We start from the raw sequence: 15,935 nt of genomic DNA on the forward strand, positions 1-15,935 counted from the left end.
ATAAGTGTACAAAGTTTGAATGAAATCGGTTCGCGGGAAGTGGGAGAAAAACGGGTGTGAGTTACATACATACAAACAAACAAGTGAAGCTAATAAAAGCGTGTTAAAAATAAACACTTATCTATGGACAAGTGTCATTATCTATCGTTCAAATACAGGTATTTAGCAGATTATCTTAAATCACGTTGTCTTGTTTGTAACACGAGAAAGGTATTTTGTTCAGTCCATTGGGAATAAGGATACGGAACGTGAAAAAACCGCATGTGCTTATCTCTAATAGATAAATTGCAAGATGTTTGTTTTTGTTACGTAGGGACAGGTAGTATTTCAAATGTACCTTGTTAAAAATCTGTTATACATTAAAATATTTGTCGGAATGTGGTAGGTCGCATTTCGTTTTGACAATAATTTATAATCACATAGCAGAATGAGGTATACGTTAGACTTCGTAAATTGCACGGCTGTAAAAGCGAATAATATAAAGTTAAATATAAATACACTCGGTTAAGTGTGACGAATTGAAAAAGTGAATACGTTTTATCGAATCTCCATATAACGTTTAACTTAGAGTGAGCTGACGTCATAACATCCTTAATTTTACACCCGGCCCTCGTAACTGATTATACAAGAATACTTTAAAATCAGACTGTAACACATTTGACGTTAAAATATTGGTAAATATATAAAAAAATACATCCGTATAAAAATTCGAAGAATGCCACTTAAACGGAAATCAAAACTTAGATTCGCGGCGGGCGGTCTTTAGTCAATTAATATCCGAGCTCGGATAGGAAGCGACGATGACATATTTAAATGTCTCATTGCTGATGCGGGTGGACCATATAAAAAAATGACACGTGGACCCACACAGAGATATTTCCACCGACGTATAACTCCATCAGCGAGAGAGGCAAATACGAAAATAATCATCAAAGTGTTTTTAGTGGAGAGACGACAAATGTCAAACAGTATGGTACAGTAGCAAACACGTGTTACATATTGTCTGACAATATTTACTGTTGCTTTATTAGGTCCCGGTGTATAAGAGAATGAAAACAGTCGCCTTTCGAAATTTCAAAGCAGATGTTATGTGCTGTAGACGCACTGATGGACTAATTGGAGACAAATTTTATATTATCATTGGCCGTGTTCCTGTTATATTGGTCACTTCAGATTCGCTTTTAATGTCGTGTCTCGTATACAGAGTGTTCAAAGTTAGCACTTGCCGTAATTTTTCACAATATTATTTTCGAAAAGATATATTATACGAATCAAATAAATGAACTTAATACATTAATGGATCTTAAATAAAGCTGTGAATATATCCGATTAAAGCTGAATTTCGTCAAATCAATCCAATAGCGCTCATAAATGAAATAACGAACGGGTCAGACGATCGTATGTACGAACATGAATCTATACAAAAGAGACAAACCCGTGGCAATCCTCATTAAGTTCATTTAACAACTATTCGGATAGCAGAGGATGGCAATAAAATTCAAATCCAATTGCGTCGACTCTTGATTTACAACGAATCAATAAATGAGAAGGCTATCACAACAGTTTTTATTACGTACACAATAAAAGTAATGTAGTCTCGCGAGCGCCAGGATGTCATATAAAACTTAATCAACGAAATGATTAAATACATACGATCAATTAAAAATCTTAATCCGATTAAGTGGTGGAATAGCAGAATGGTTTGCTATTTAAAGTTTAGAGCCATATTTAAAGCAATGAGCTCATCAGCTTCTCCATAGGGAGATTGCAAAGAGTGCTCACATGTGTTTGTCATGGCGTTTTCTATTTCACATGTTATTTCGTGTTTTTGTTGGTCGTTATTGATGGGCCGTTTTCATATAACATAATACGTATATTATCTTGAATTCCTATTTTTCGATAAATTTTCAAAGTACAATAAATTAAAAGGGTTATCTGCTGCTTCATAAGCACTCTAACTTAAATTAAATGACAATGTATTAAACATTCAGAGTTTGAATTGACAAAAAATCCTTTAATTGAAAGTGGTATAAAAATATCAATATTACAGGACACTAAACTGGTTACAAATCCATAGTAATTATATCGATAGCTTATAATATACCAATAGCAATACATCAAGATAGAACAATAAACCGAACACGCATACCCACTTGCAGTAGAATTGCAGAATTAGCAATCTCTGAATTATATGACGTCCATATATCAGCGCGTTGAGACGGCATAAACAATAGTCGAAAAAAAAAACACAAAAAGACGGCTCGTAAAAATAAAAGGGACGTAGATATGTCAAGATAGTTTGCGGCGGGGGGCTCGCGCCCGGCGCCGGAATCTCGATACCCAATTAGAAGCACACCTTGGGCATGTGCTCTCGAAACGAGGGACCTCCATCCGTTACCGTTTATCGCCTTTTTGACATCGCCAATTTTGTTTACGGAAATAGTTTGATTTCATCTCACGGCGACCGATGTGAATGTGGCCGATCCGTTGTAACAATTCGAGAACACAAGGTGTACTGGTATTGATATTAATAATAATTTAATGTAACGATTTCTCACCATTCCAATGGCTTTTGTTAAAATTTTTGCACACCATTAAAAAACATCGTCAGTTTGTGTATGGCGGAGACGGGGCGAGTGCATATTATGATGAACGATTATTAGTATATTGCTAAGAATTTAAATACAATTAAAATAAATTAGCATCCTTTTAATCCAAGATGTAAAATATCATTTATAACTATTCCTAACTATGTTTAATGGTTAATCGTTGAATAAAATTTTATATTTTAAGTTGTCCAGAACTTTATCACAACTCATAATGATAAATTCTATTGATATTTTCAAATTCGTTATGTATAGAAAGAACAATAATTCAATATAGATCCTGAGATTTTAAAATTTATAGAGAGACGAATAACTGTATCGCTATAAAAAAATTCACTGACGAATATACCATTATCAAAACTACATAAAAGTCAATTAACGATCCAATTTGGTTTAAGCTACATGTAGTAAACTATATCTTAAAGATAAATTTACAGTTAATAAAACGTATGTGAATATATATGAGCATTTAAAAAAAGGAACTTCAGGCACATAGTAAAACAACAGTTCACACTTTTACGAAATTGATTTAACAGAAGGTATGACCGGGAACAATAAATATACATCTACGCTAATATTACAAAAAGAAAACATTCTATTTTTGTGTGTAACATTTTCACGCAAAAACTGCTGGACCGATTTCAACCATTAGAAAGCTGCAACCTCACTGACTGACATGGGCTATATATGTACCACGGGAAAAGTCGGGGTGAACAGCTAATACTTACTAAATTTCAAGCTTACATGAAACAAATGTGTATACGCGAGCGAAGCGGAAAAGTATATACTGTGAGCCTTAAATATAAGTAGAAAAGTATATATAAAAGGCACTTACCTTAGTTTTAACCAATTTAGCGTTCTCCTTACACATTTTCGCGAGCACGTGGTAATCACCTCGAGCGGCGCATAGGATCCATTGCTTCTGTTTCGAGTCCAGGGGATCTGACTCCTTGTGATCTAACTGATAAACATTAAAAATAACTTACACTATTTATTATTACATTTGAGCGAAAACGATATGTGTAGGAAATTCTGCCTGCCACGTTTAATACTGTGAATACTTGTGAATGATTAAATCTTACGAATATAGGTAGTATTAAATTAAAAATCATGATAGCATAAAATTATTCTATAGCGGTTTATCTATCACTCACCGAAACTCTGTCTTCCTCGTCGACACTCTGAAAAGAAACAAATTTCTTAAATATTTCATCACTGATAACGTATCGGAACACTTCATCTATTTATACGGGTTAGATAGTTTATATGTAATATCATTAAGCGATAATACGACTCCACTCTGACCATATGAGACTCATTAATGACAATTTTAATGAATATTTCTAGCATTTAAACATGAATATGCAAGAATTATTGAATCGAACTGCACCGCAGCAGTCATCGTCTGAAAAAAATTAGTATTATAAATAAAGATGATATTTACATACATAATAAATATCTTAAAGACACATATAAATTAATCGGAACCTAATATTTCAAAATTAATAAATGAGTACTTATATTGTGAAAATAATATTTTGAATTAATGGTCAATAAATTCGAATTCTCCCGTCTTCAGGCTTGCGATGCGATTGATGACGCAAATGGAGTGTAAGATGTGGCATTTGGAAATTATAACAACTATGATACTTATTGGCTAATAATAAGGTTTCATTTTGAAGCACAATTGATAAAGGATAGCTCTTTTTGGCTCGGAGCAGTGGACGTGCGTTGCCCAGCATGACCACTTTACCACCTGTCGTTACATATTTATGTCTACACTATTGGCTCCACTGTTAGGGACTTCGATATTGACAAGATAACATCCTTAATGTGATGTGTTTGATTTAATAAGAAGATTAAGTTTGTACGTTCCCAGTTTTTAAGTACTTAGGTAACAACAATTAACTATTAATCTTAGAATGATGTATTGTTATACTTCCTCATTATATACGCATTAGTCATTTGAATATTCTATTAGGAAAACATTAACGTTGGTTATTCTATTAGTTTCTAATTACTGTCATGGCATATTTCGTTTATCAATACATAATAACCCCACCAAGAGAGTGAAATAGACTACCTTCTCTAATGTTGTTTATTATAAATGTATGTATACATTAATTACATCTATTAATAAACAACATGTGTTATTTAAAGGACTGTTAAGATATTTAACATCAAACAATTCTGTGATACAAAGTCATTAACATTTTACCAAGTCTTAAGAAGGGTCTAAGCTTTAAGACTAGACGTCTAGGAAATTGTCTGCAATAAAATGGAAACAAGGCTAATTTGTTGCACCTACGTAGCAATAAAGCCTCAGTTCCTTGTTAACACGTAACTAATCTATGTGGTAATGAATAGGATTAACATGTCTCTAGAAGGTTGAATGACTGTTTATTAAGCAGATAAAAGCGTTACATTTTTAAGTTTAAAAGAACCTTTGTTCATGTTGATTTACGATTCGAAAATAGGTATGAGGTGATATTACTTCAATATTTTAATTTGTCTTATATTAGAAATAACCTTAACTTATCCAACGTGAATTATTCATTACTACATGTTTATGGTAAGAAGCGTACTAAATTAATAACCCGACTTCCATGAAATTCCAACAACTGCCGGCAAGCTCGTATTAATGTCTAGTCTCCGTTATCATTATGCAAAGGACAAAGTTAGGTGACGTCTTAAAATTTACGAAAGGAGCTTGAATGTATTGAAAGGAATCATGACGCCAATGGGTCGCCGTAGGGCGGCGTGCGTGCGTCGCAACGGGACGCCGCGTCAGGGTGTGCGAAGCCACATTGTGGTGGCGACGGCACGGCATTACGATCGATACACATAGCATTCGACATAACCCTGCGTCCACCGTGGAAAGACCAAGACGAGACGTGCGTGAGCCTAACGTGAAGGAAAGATTATGAGTTCTGTCAACTAAAAACACGATCGCTGTCAGCTCAAAGCTAGGCGAAAGGACTACATTTGGTGACTAAACACTAAAAACGTTAGAGAACTTCGTCTTTTTAAAATGCCATCAAATTATCTTATCATCTATAGTAGACAACAAATATGCTAATAGATGACAAACAAAAGAAATACGCATCTTATCGCTTATATTTCAAACCTTATTGTGAAGGTCTAGTGAAAAAAAATTAAGATTCCACGCCTCTCAGATTCTCTGAACATTATTAAATAATAATAAATGTATCTTTAATATATACCATTATAAACATAAACCGATATAATACACAATAGAGAATCCAACTAAATATTTAAGTGGATGTCAACAAACGAATTGAACTATAACATGTACCCATCATGCACCTAAACTATTAATTATGCTATTCTTCTAAGTTTTGTTAATTTATCAACAGTCAACTACGAGTGTCTAGTTATCTTTACATCTAATTTAAAATACATTTATTATTTTTCGTAAACTCCTAACAACACTTATGACCATAATTTGCAACACGCGACGCTAAAGAAAATTACCTCTAGCATAATTATAAAATGGCAAGTAATTTTCAGTACTCATGATGTACACGTATATATGATGAGTCAAGACCTGTTATTAAAAACAAGATAAGACAAAACAATATTTACATAACTACAACCGATCAACACAATTGCAAACAACATTTTATATCTGATTGTGTACGACAAGGATCATTATAGACAAGGGGATTAGACGGAGCTTTCGGTACACGATAAGATGTTATCGCACATCAGATACCCACAGAACTATCTTAACTTAATTTGACTATTAATTCGCAATCCGTTCTTTAGCGTGTATATGCAAATCGTTTCTATTAAACACTTTTTCTGCACACTTCCGAGTCCACATTCGATTGTTTCTTACGGAGCGTATAATGCGTATCACCTTATATCTTTCAATAGCTGGCAGCTAATTCATCCGTTCCTATATCCATAGGATCGACAAGGCTCGTTGATTGTGGCATCCGCGTCGTTGATGGCTGCAAGTGATTCTCAGGCCGCAACAGCAGCGCGAGAACAATGAAATCGGTCATATTTTCCTGCCAGATCGCAACGGACCGTGATCGCTTATCGCTCACATCGTGCATAACAACTATGCTGCGTTCGTTCAAAACAATGCCGTCCTATAAGTACTAACGATGCTTGTTTTCAGTAACTTCTTGACGGATCGGTGTCAGATCAACATTATAGTAAATGGACATGTGGCATCCGTGAATTGATTTAATATTGGTAATTAATTGATATATGTAGCGTACATGCGTTAATGGGAAAATTAATTAAGACCATTATTGTGTTACAGTGGATGATAGAGTAGCGAGCTTGTCGCAACGCAAATGATTTGCTGTATAACAATACAGCTAACCGATTCACACGAGCGTCGACTGGTAAACGACAAACTGCGGCGGACGCTCGAAATGTGATGGAAACAAAACTAAACTGTTCGCAATTTATTGATCTAACGATTGCCATTATTATGTTCTACTGCGAATAGTTGAAGCAATAATGGAGTATAAATTATCATCATTTCAAACATATCATTGTGTGCGAGTTTGAATGAGAACCTTGCAATATTTATGCACTATTTTTTACTTTGAAAGTAAATTAGAAATTCGTAGTTAGCTATAATTTTGTATAAAATAAATAATAATAAAGTCCTATAATTTGTATTCAACTATGTATTTTTAAGAATCGATGTATGACATTTTATTTATTTATACAACACTGAATAGAAAATATAAAACAAACATCTTAATTATTGTGCACTTTCATCTCCATTCATAATGTTTAATTTGAGGACATGTTGTCGAGCTCGTAATGACATCAGTAGCTTTAAAATTACCACAGCCTGTAGGGGCGATGGTAATAAAATCGTTTACAGGAGTAGTAGACTACTAAAAAGGAATTGAATTCTGCGTTTAGGACTTACTTAGCAGAAGCTTTAAAATCATGACATTAAGCTAGCCTCTCGGAATAGACATTAACTTGACAATAAAGAGGTTCGAATGTCATAAAAATGAATATAAAATTAAGCTCGTGGCTAAATCAGTAGATATCAGATCGAGTAGCGAAGTCACGAAGAGTATATTAGGAGAGCCAAAAGTACTAACAACAAAATGCACGAATGACCTTTTTAGAGTCCAATATTAACGCCGCACGTGCGCTCTGGAGTCACACTATGGTAATTGTCGAGGGACAATCGACCTCAAGTCACGAGGGTGTATTCAAAACACTATGCGCCATGAATAATGATGATGATATTGACATTATCAACAATATAGGCTCGAGCGCAGTCCATTACAGTTTGATGATCTGAGAATATATAACCCTGGCATTCAGACTGGACAGCAAATTCACCTTTACGCGCACTTGTCTTACGGAATGTCGAATGTATTTTTCAAACAGCTGCTTCATGTGGTTTGATAGTTGTAGCGAGTTTAGACACGGAATTATTGAGATATGTAATCATATCGTGTATGTTTAAGATGAGCTTTAGGAAAAAGTCAAACAATCAAGGATCTGATTCAACGACATGAAACAAATTTATCGAATGACATCGAAAACGAAATTTCCGCTCACTATATTCAAATGGACATATGTCCATTCCATAAATTGCAAAGAAAGTGTTAATACCTAATACCTAATAAGTTTAGTTCTTAGCCACATTTGATTTTCTCCGCGAACACTGTAAATGCAAAATAGTTATTAACTACAGTATAACATTGAATATTTTAATTTTTAAGTCTCGTGTCTGAATTTTTCTGATATCCAACATATGTTATAATTCTAATTTCGTCGAAATTTGTGAAATAATAACGAAATTACAGCATTATTCGCATTTACTGGACCGTATGAGATTGAAAATCCAAATTACCCTTCGAGAGGAAGCGGTTTGAAAATAAAGTTAAAATTATAAGCCGCTCGGGTTTAAAGCATCCGTTTATAGCATAGGAGAAAGAGGACTACACTTTCATAAAGTCTTTGTAGATTAATTTTTTAGAAAGTATTTCAATTGACGAACGGATGCGAGCGTCGACGGTCTATTTCAGTGTTGATTTATGCGACAGGATCTCCTCGGCCGGGTGGCAATGTGGCATATTAGTGAGTGGATTGTTCGTTTATAATTTATTAGCTTCCGCGTCGGCTGTAATTGAACTTCTATATCACATAAACTCGTGTCAATCCTGTTTGAAAGCTTGTAAGTGCGTCGCTAATTGTTAGATAGAGTGTTTAAGTATTAACATTGATGTATCGATGTCACTCATTCGACCACGTGTTTGTTAGTTGGCAAGCAATATGAAATGTAGGTAGGTATCGAGCTTTCATTAATGTATGGAAAAGCATTCAAGGCGATAAACTAATGTATCCAGTACTTAATATGACGTTAAAAAACGGAATCATTGAATACTAACGGCTGAAATGGGCAGATTATGATCCTAAATAAAAGATCACATATTAATCTCAATGACAATACAAGCCAAAATGGAGTAGGTAGGCAATTGTCAAAGCCATTTGGTTCGGAGGCGTGCGAACTGCGGCCTAATATTTGTCATTAGATGCTTTTGTTTTTCGCATTGTAACCCTCGCAGGGGCTGCCTCATTCATGTGTATTGAAGTTTTTTCTCCGTAATGGGTTAATATTGGGGTATTTTTAAATGTCTCCATTGGGATTCATTGCGCCTCTCGTACATTTGTATTTATAATATTAACATATTCATAAAAATAATTTATGGCTGCTGACGGGGTCGGTGTGTATAATAGAAATTAGCTTGCCGGTTTGTAATATTATGCAGGTATCCTCGGGCGTCGCGAGGAGCGTTTAGCCGTTTGCATTACCTCCTCGATATCCCGGCGCGATCACGAAAAATTAATATCGATAATAATCTGATTCACGTCATTCTGACCGCCAAAGGGTCGTGACGTGGTTTTACAATTCAATTAGCCGTGCCAGGTGTCGGCGGGCAGAAAACATTCGCCCAAACCGCAAAACAACTATTCATTATTCAAAAGAGCTTCATTAGAATAAATGCGACTTTCATAGTTCTGACATTCTGGCTTTACAGCAATTTTAAGACTAACTACTGTTTATAATTACAAGTCCTGATTCCGGTAATATAATGTTTAAAAGTTATCGACGTCTTAGTCCGTACGTCGTATATTATCTAGATGGCATTAATTATGCAATTATAGATTTTATGTCTCATTTGAATAGGGAGCTTATTTTTAAAATCGAACATAAATACTAATAGATACATTAGTATGATGAATTTTCATTACGGTAATTATTCCTTACGAGCTGGAATACGAGCAAAAAATTTCAGTATTGAATATCAAGTTATTTCATTTGATATTATATATAATACGAGTTCGCAATAATAATTAAGAAATAGATACATTACATTTTGTCAAAATGAAAGTCTGGTGCACAAAATATTTAATATCCACGTATTAATTTTTTGTAAAGTTATGTATAATAATATTTTATTTGTTTTCACTTAATCTGCTAATGCTAACAAAACAGTTATAGAATATAGAGTAATTTATTTGGATAAGGATTGATACAAAGGTACAAATAATGGATTTTAACATCGACAGGCGTTTTAAATAACGTAAAACGTTAACTATAATACATAGATATATTGTGGTGCGACGGCCTTTTCTAAATTTTATGACGCGTATCTAACTATAAATATGTAGAAATTATATTCGTATATTGTCAATGGTTATTGCAGCTTTTAGGCTTTTAGGTTTTTAGCAAATGTGAGAACTTCAAGTTAATGCAAGTTTCGTAGGGATCTCATGACCTTCTATTGGTAAAGAATTTTTAAATCAGAGATTGCCCGATACAACGTTACAAACACACAAATTGACAAACTTTACCTCTTTATAATATTAGTAAATTTAACGACTCTTAAATAACTTTCGTAATTATTGAAGTATTCTGAAAATTTACTCTATCCGTAACAGTTTAACAGACATCACTACCAAACTTATATACTTAACAACTCTTGAAGCAACTTAAAAAATAAGCAATTATTTACCAACAGATATTTGATCAATGCTCTAGAAAATACGTTTGCCCTAATCACGCTTTAAAAAACGTCATGTGGCACATACTTAGTAAAATCAACATATCGAGGTCTGTTAACAGTACCACGTTGTAGTCAAAATATTTCTACACAGCCGGCAAACAGGTGCTGCGTACCTCGAGCAGTGAGGCCCAAAATTTATGTTATTAGACCGCAGTCAAAGTTATAATTACCTAAGTAAATACGTAACGATGCGAGTGAAAGCGCTAATTAAAATGCGATTAGTTACTTCTATCTTAAACGTTTTTTGGGAGACGTTGGATTTGTCCATTTCGTAAACAAATTAGGTGGAACATACACTGATGACACAGACGATAGTATATTTTATCTGACTAAAACGCTTAAAGAAAATATGCTTTATCTTTTATTGTTATTTGATATGATTATCATACAGAACTGAGAGATATGTACGTTTCGTAAGAACTCGTATTAAACAGAACTTAGTCAAGTGCGAGTCTGCTGCTCGACACTTCGAAATCCGTACAAATACGCAAAAGAGCAACTGCAAAAAAGTGGTCAACAATCTAATATTTCACCGCGCGAACTGTTGCTTAAGCTATTGCTGCTAACTTTAAAAAAACTTAAATGACTATCACAGCGAGTGAGTGAGACCGATATTGCCTGGAGGCAGAGGGAGTAATGGACAGGCGGACAGCACATTTTTAGTAATATATGAGTATCTATGAAGATGATCCTTACCCACAATTTCACTTGTTAAGTTACTTAGCGACCTCTGATGCACCCATGAATATATAATTATCAAAATATTGAAGTACAGATTTTTTAAATGTTTAAATAAATTTTATCAAGCTGAAAGTACTACAAAGTATTTAATAAAACCAATAATAATAGTTTTAAAAAACTAAAAAACACGCTTTTATCATATTTTGCAAATTGAAAAATGGAACAATTTTATCAAATTAGTGTATTGTCATCGGTCCTCAATAAATCTACAAAGTTTGAACGAAATCTGGCCATTTAAAGTGGGTCAACATTGCGCCCAAAGAAGTCGGTTTCAACAAACAAACATACAGGTGAAGCTAATAAAAAGCGTGTAAAAACAAATCTGGTACCTATATCATAAATTATTTTTGCATGATAAAAAATTATTTTAAATTACTTTGTATGGATATAAAAAAAACACAGTAGTTACTTAGATATATGGGCTGCATATACTTTGTATCTAGCTGATTCAAGACAACATATCAAATTCTACTTTCAAACTACTTGTCCGCTGTACTTCTACTGTCTCCTTTCAATTTATTTATCAAACAATTGTAAATATTTTTTTCTACTAATAATTTTGTCTAGATATGTATGGAATTTACTCATTTTTCTTAATTCAAAAGTTATTACTTGAATACTAGCTGACCCAGCAAATGCTGTTATGCCTTATTCCTATCATTGAGGCTTATAAAAAATATGATTTGTTTTATTTAAGTGTGTTAAATTTAATAAATGATTTCACAGTTTCATTATATCTTCTGATTAGCTTGTCAGCCAGTTTAAATGACAAATAGAATGAAAATAAATGTCAAGAAGTATTAAAGCAGTTGTCAAGTACATTATCAGAGAATGGTGGAACCAACCGAAGTCTTGCTTTACAAAATAAACAACCAATTACTCACTATTCTATTAAAAAAGACATTTTATTACAACTAATTATAATCGGTGATTCAATTATGATTGTTCTATTAAAAATAATAAGAAAGCTGAGTATGGACAATACCCAGTAATTATATTTTCTCCAAGTCTCCGCCATTCCCTAAGGATTCTACCCAGAGCTTATGAGCAAATTAGTAGATTGAAAGTTAAAAGGATAATAATACTTACTGATGAGTTAAAGCTCAACTTGTTTGATTTCAATACATCACTCTCTGAAGCCATCCTATTGAACATCTGCTTTCTCTCCTTGACAGATATCTTCTGTTCACTGTCCAGAAGCATGCTTTCACTTCTTGATGATGTCAAGGTCGGTGGGGTTTCGTTCATATCCATACTATCATTGGGTATTGATGTTCTTGGACTAATATTAGGCACGCTAGGTCGTTTATCAGAAATTGTCTTTTCAGATGATTTCCTTCTCGGATGTACTTTTGGAGGCACATCTTCTACAACTTCTAAATTTTCAGTTGATTCACTTTCCTCTTCTATGAGTGGTTGAATGTGTGAGCTAGTGGTGTCTTGTAATATTGTCCCGAGGATGTTAAAGTCTTGATTTAGCTGTAACGGTGGTTTGTATGATGCTTCAACCACAGGTTCAGCTTTCTCCACTTCTGATGTTTCTTCATTCTGTGATGGTACTGATTCATTTAATTTACTTTCAGATATTCCTTGATTTTCTCTTAAATCACTTGGCAAGTATTTCTTTTTCAATATCAACCATTTTTCGTTGTTCTGGTTTTTTATTATTGCTAAAGCATTGACATGTTTTTTGAAAGTATTTCTTGCTTCATCTAAAAAGTTCAATAAAATGAAGAATGAAATAATGAATAGCTCAACAGCGATTTTCAATAACATATAATTTTATTAACATCTAAAACACTAATATGTTGTGATATAACCTAGATAATCTGTCATAGAACTTTTCACTCACCTCTCATATTCGGGTTCATCAAAAACACTTTGAAATGTTTAACCAAATCATGATTTGTAACCTTTCCATTGTGAGCTAGCATATATTTTAGAATTTCATCGAAACTTAATTCAGCCGGTGCAGACATATTACTTTAGCTTATTCAATATTCATGAATCACAGATATACTTGAAAACAACTTTATTCATAGAAGGAAACTTTATTTTATAGGTACCTTAGGAACGTCAAATCCATAAAAATACGAACCGTCAAAACAAAACAGCTCAGTTTGACATCTGTGATCTGTGATCTGTCGCACGAGGCGCGTGTTCCGTTCCGTTCTACGAAAATTTTGTCGAAACGTTAAATATGAAAGATATTTTTCTATGAATAAAATCAATAAATCTTTTACTCACGTTTAAAATTTGCAACATTAAAACAGTATATTTATTTCTCCTTATCCAAATTGACAAGAAATCCAATGAAAAAAAATCATTAAGATCAGTAATAGTTATGGTGGTTATTGATGTTAAAATTATCATTCTGATCAGACTGTGACGAAATAAGTAATGCAACGTTTGATACTTGTATGCTTTAAATCTAAAGATTTCGAATTTTTTCCTACTAGCATTTAAAATCTGTGCCTAAATTGGTGTAGGTACAATGTATTTACATGTACAATGTATGTTCCTATGAAAGAGTCAAAACGTTGATAGCCACAGATCAATTGTTCATATTATAAAAAAAATTACACTTAGCTACAAGTTGCTACAAGTGCGTCTAAACTAATTTTTTATTTATATTTTTCATGTCTAAGCGGGCAACTGAGCTGGTGGTTCGCATGATGGTAAGCGATCAACACCGCCCATGAACATTCGCAGAGATAGTGGCTCTGCGAATGTGCTGTCCGCTTTAAAGGGGGTAAGGGATAAGGAAAGGATAGATTACCGAAACGAAAGAATAGACTGGGAAGGGTTAAGAAAAGGAAAAGGGCTTCGGCTCCCCCACTCCCACACTCAGATTCTCACAGTTTATATTTGAAATAAAATAAACGTTTTTAAAATTGAGGAGTAATTGATTAAATAAAAAAATCATGAGGCACATGCTTACGACAAATTTTATAAATTATTTAAAATAATAATATAGCATTATAATTAGTCTGACATCTGAGGGCACGGCAATACCCCCGCCAAGCCGAACTAACAAGGCTTGGCTGTACAGTCCTTTTTTCGAAGCCATTCATCCTATTTTCAAAACGTCCTAACTCCTATAAGAGAAAACCATGCAGCCCCTAATTAAATTAATCCTTAGTTTGGGACTCATCAATCATAAATATTCTAAATTTTTGTCTCATTTTCTTGATTTATTTAAGGAGTTGCGCAGCGCTGATACTACTCTAGTAGCTAGTTGTAGGTGAATATAATAATAATAAACACAAATGCGAAACGAACCATGGTTTCTAGACCAATTCGCCTCTTGAACTATATAACATGCCTCGGATTTGTAACAATAAAGAACTTAAGAGATTTCCCGCCAAATTTGACAGTGGAATAACAACTTTACAGGCGCTTGCAAAGAACATGGTGTCTCATACGGCAGGGACACGATTGCATTCACTTTTAAGTAAGAACTATTTGTTAATAATGTATAGACATGTAACATGTTGTACTTATAAGTTACTTTAATTTTAATTCCAAATTAATAGTTCACTAGGAGCAAATGAAGGTTTAGTTGAAAACACATAAGTAATGTTTTTAATGTTAGATATGGACATTTCATTCATTCCTTTATTATATCCCATTTCTAAGAGTGGTTGATAACAAGTCGAGGATGCTTCGGCAGGGATTGGATCAGCTCGCATGGGTAAAGGTACCACAGTACCAAATAAGATCGGCGCAAAACAGTTGCAACTAGCACGGTGATGCTGCTGTGTTTCGTAGGGTAATTTTTATAAAAATTAGTTTATTACCGCTGTAGATTATTTTTATCTCTTGTATCTCATAAGTGAGCAATGCATTTGCAAGGTTCCCTGAAAATTTGTAATTAGCTCGTTAGCCCGCTGTAACATGTATAATATGTATAATATGTAACAACATGCATAATATGTTAATTGTATATGCAATATTATATATTCTTTTTTTTTATGTCACAGTCGGCAATGGAGCTGGTGGGACGCCTGATGGTAAGCGCTACCACCGCCCATGAACATTTGTAGAGACGTAAAGTCGATTACAGACCTTACGCCTCTACAAATGGATTGCCGACTTTAAATTGGGAAGGGATTAAGAAAGGATTTGCGAGAGGAATAAAGGAAAGGACTGGGAAGGGGAAGGAAAAAGATATGGGCCTCCGGCTCCCCCACTCACCGAACGAAACACAGCAGAATGCTATTTCACGCCGGTTTTCTGTGGAGGTGTGGTACTTCCCTGGTGCGAGCTGGCCCAATTCGTGCCGAAGCGTGCTCGACTACCACATATAAAACAATTCAACGTTATAGAATTTAAAATAGATCGATTTCTTTTATTATTGTAGGTACCTATAGACTCAATTAATTTTAAAACCAGTGAATATCTTAATACACTTGATGAATGATTTTTCTTTGATTGATTTTCCTTTAAGCGAGGTTATCTCTTCGTAGCCAATTTCGCTAGAATCGTAGTAAAACATGTC

At 34.0% G+C, this 15,935-nt stretch overlaps 1 protein-coding gene across 1 annotated transcript in view; it reads right to left on the minus strand.

Annotated features, from left to right (window-relative positions):
• Positions 1-13,529, minus strand: part of LOC119835863 (ankyrin repeat domain-containing protein SOWAHC) — a 45,885-nt gene extending 32,356 nt beyond the window's left edge. Inside the window, exons 1-4 of the mRNA XM_038360916.1 lie at positions 13,287-13,529; positions 12,524-13,146; positions 3,761-3,787; positions 3,442-3,567 (exon numbers count right to left, since the gene is read on the minus strand). Of these exons, the coding sequence (XP_038216844.1) occupies positions 3,442-3,567; positions 3,761-3,787; positions 12,524-13,146; positions 13,287-13,413 (903 nt within the window). The 5' untranslated portion in view covers positions 13,414-13,529. The remainder of the gene's footprint in view (positions 1-3,441; positions 3,568-3,760; positions 3,788-12,523; positions 13,147-13,286) is intronic.
• Between the last annotated feature and the right edge of the window lie 2,406 nt (positions 13,530-15,935).

This window comes from Zerene cesonia, chromosome Z, assembly GCF_012273895.1.
Source record: "Zerene cesonia ecotype Mississippi chromosome Z, Zerene_cesonia_1.1, whole genome shotgun sequence".
Classification (NCBI taxonomy): domain Eukaryota; kingdom Metazoa; phylum Arthropoda; class Insecta; order Lepidoptera; family Pieridae; genus Zerene; species Zerene cesonia.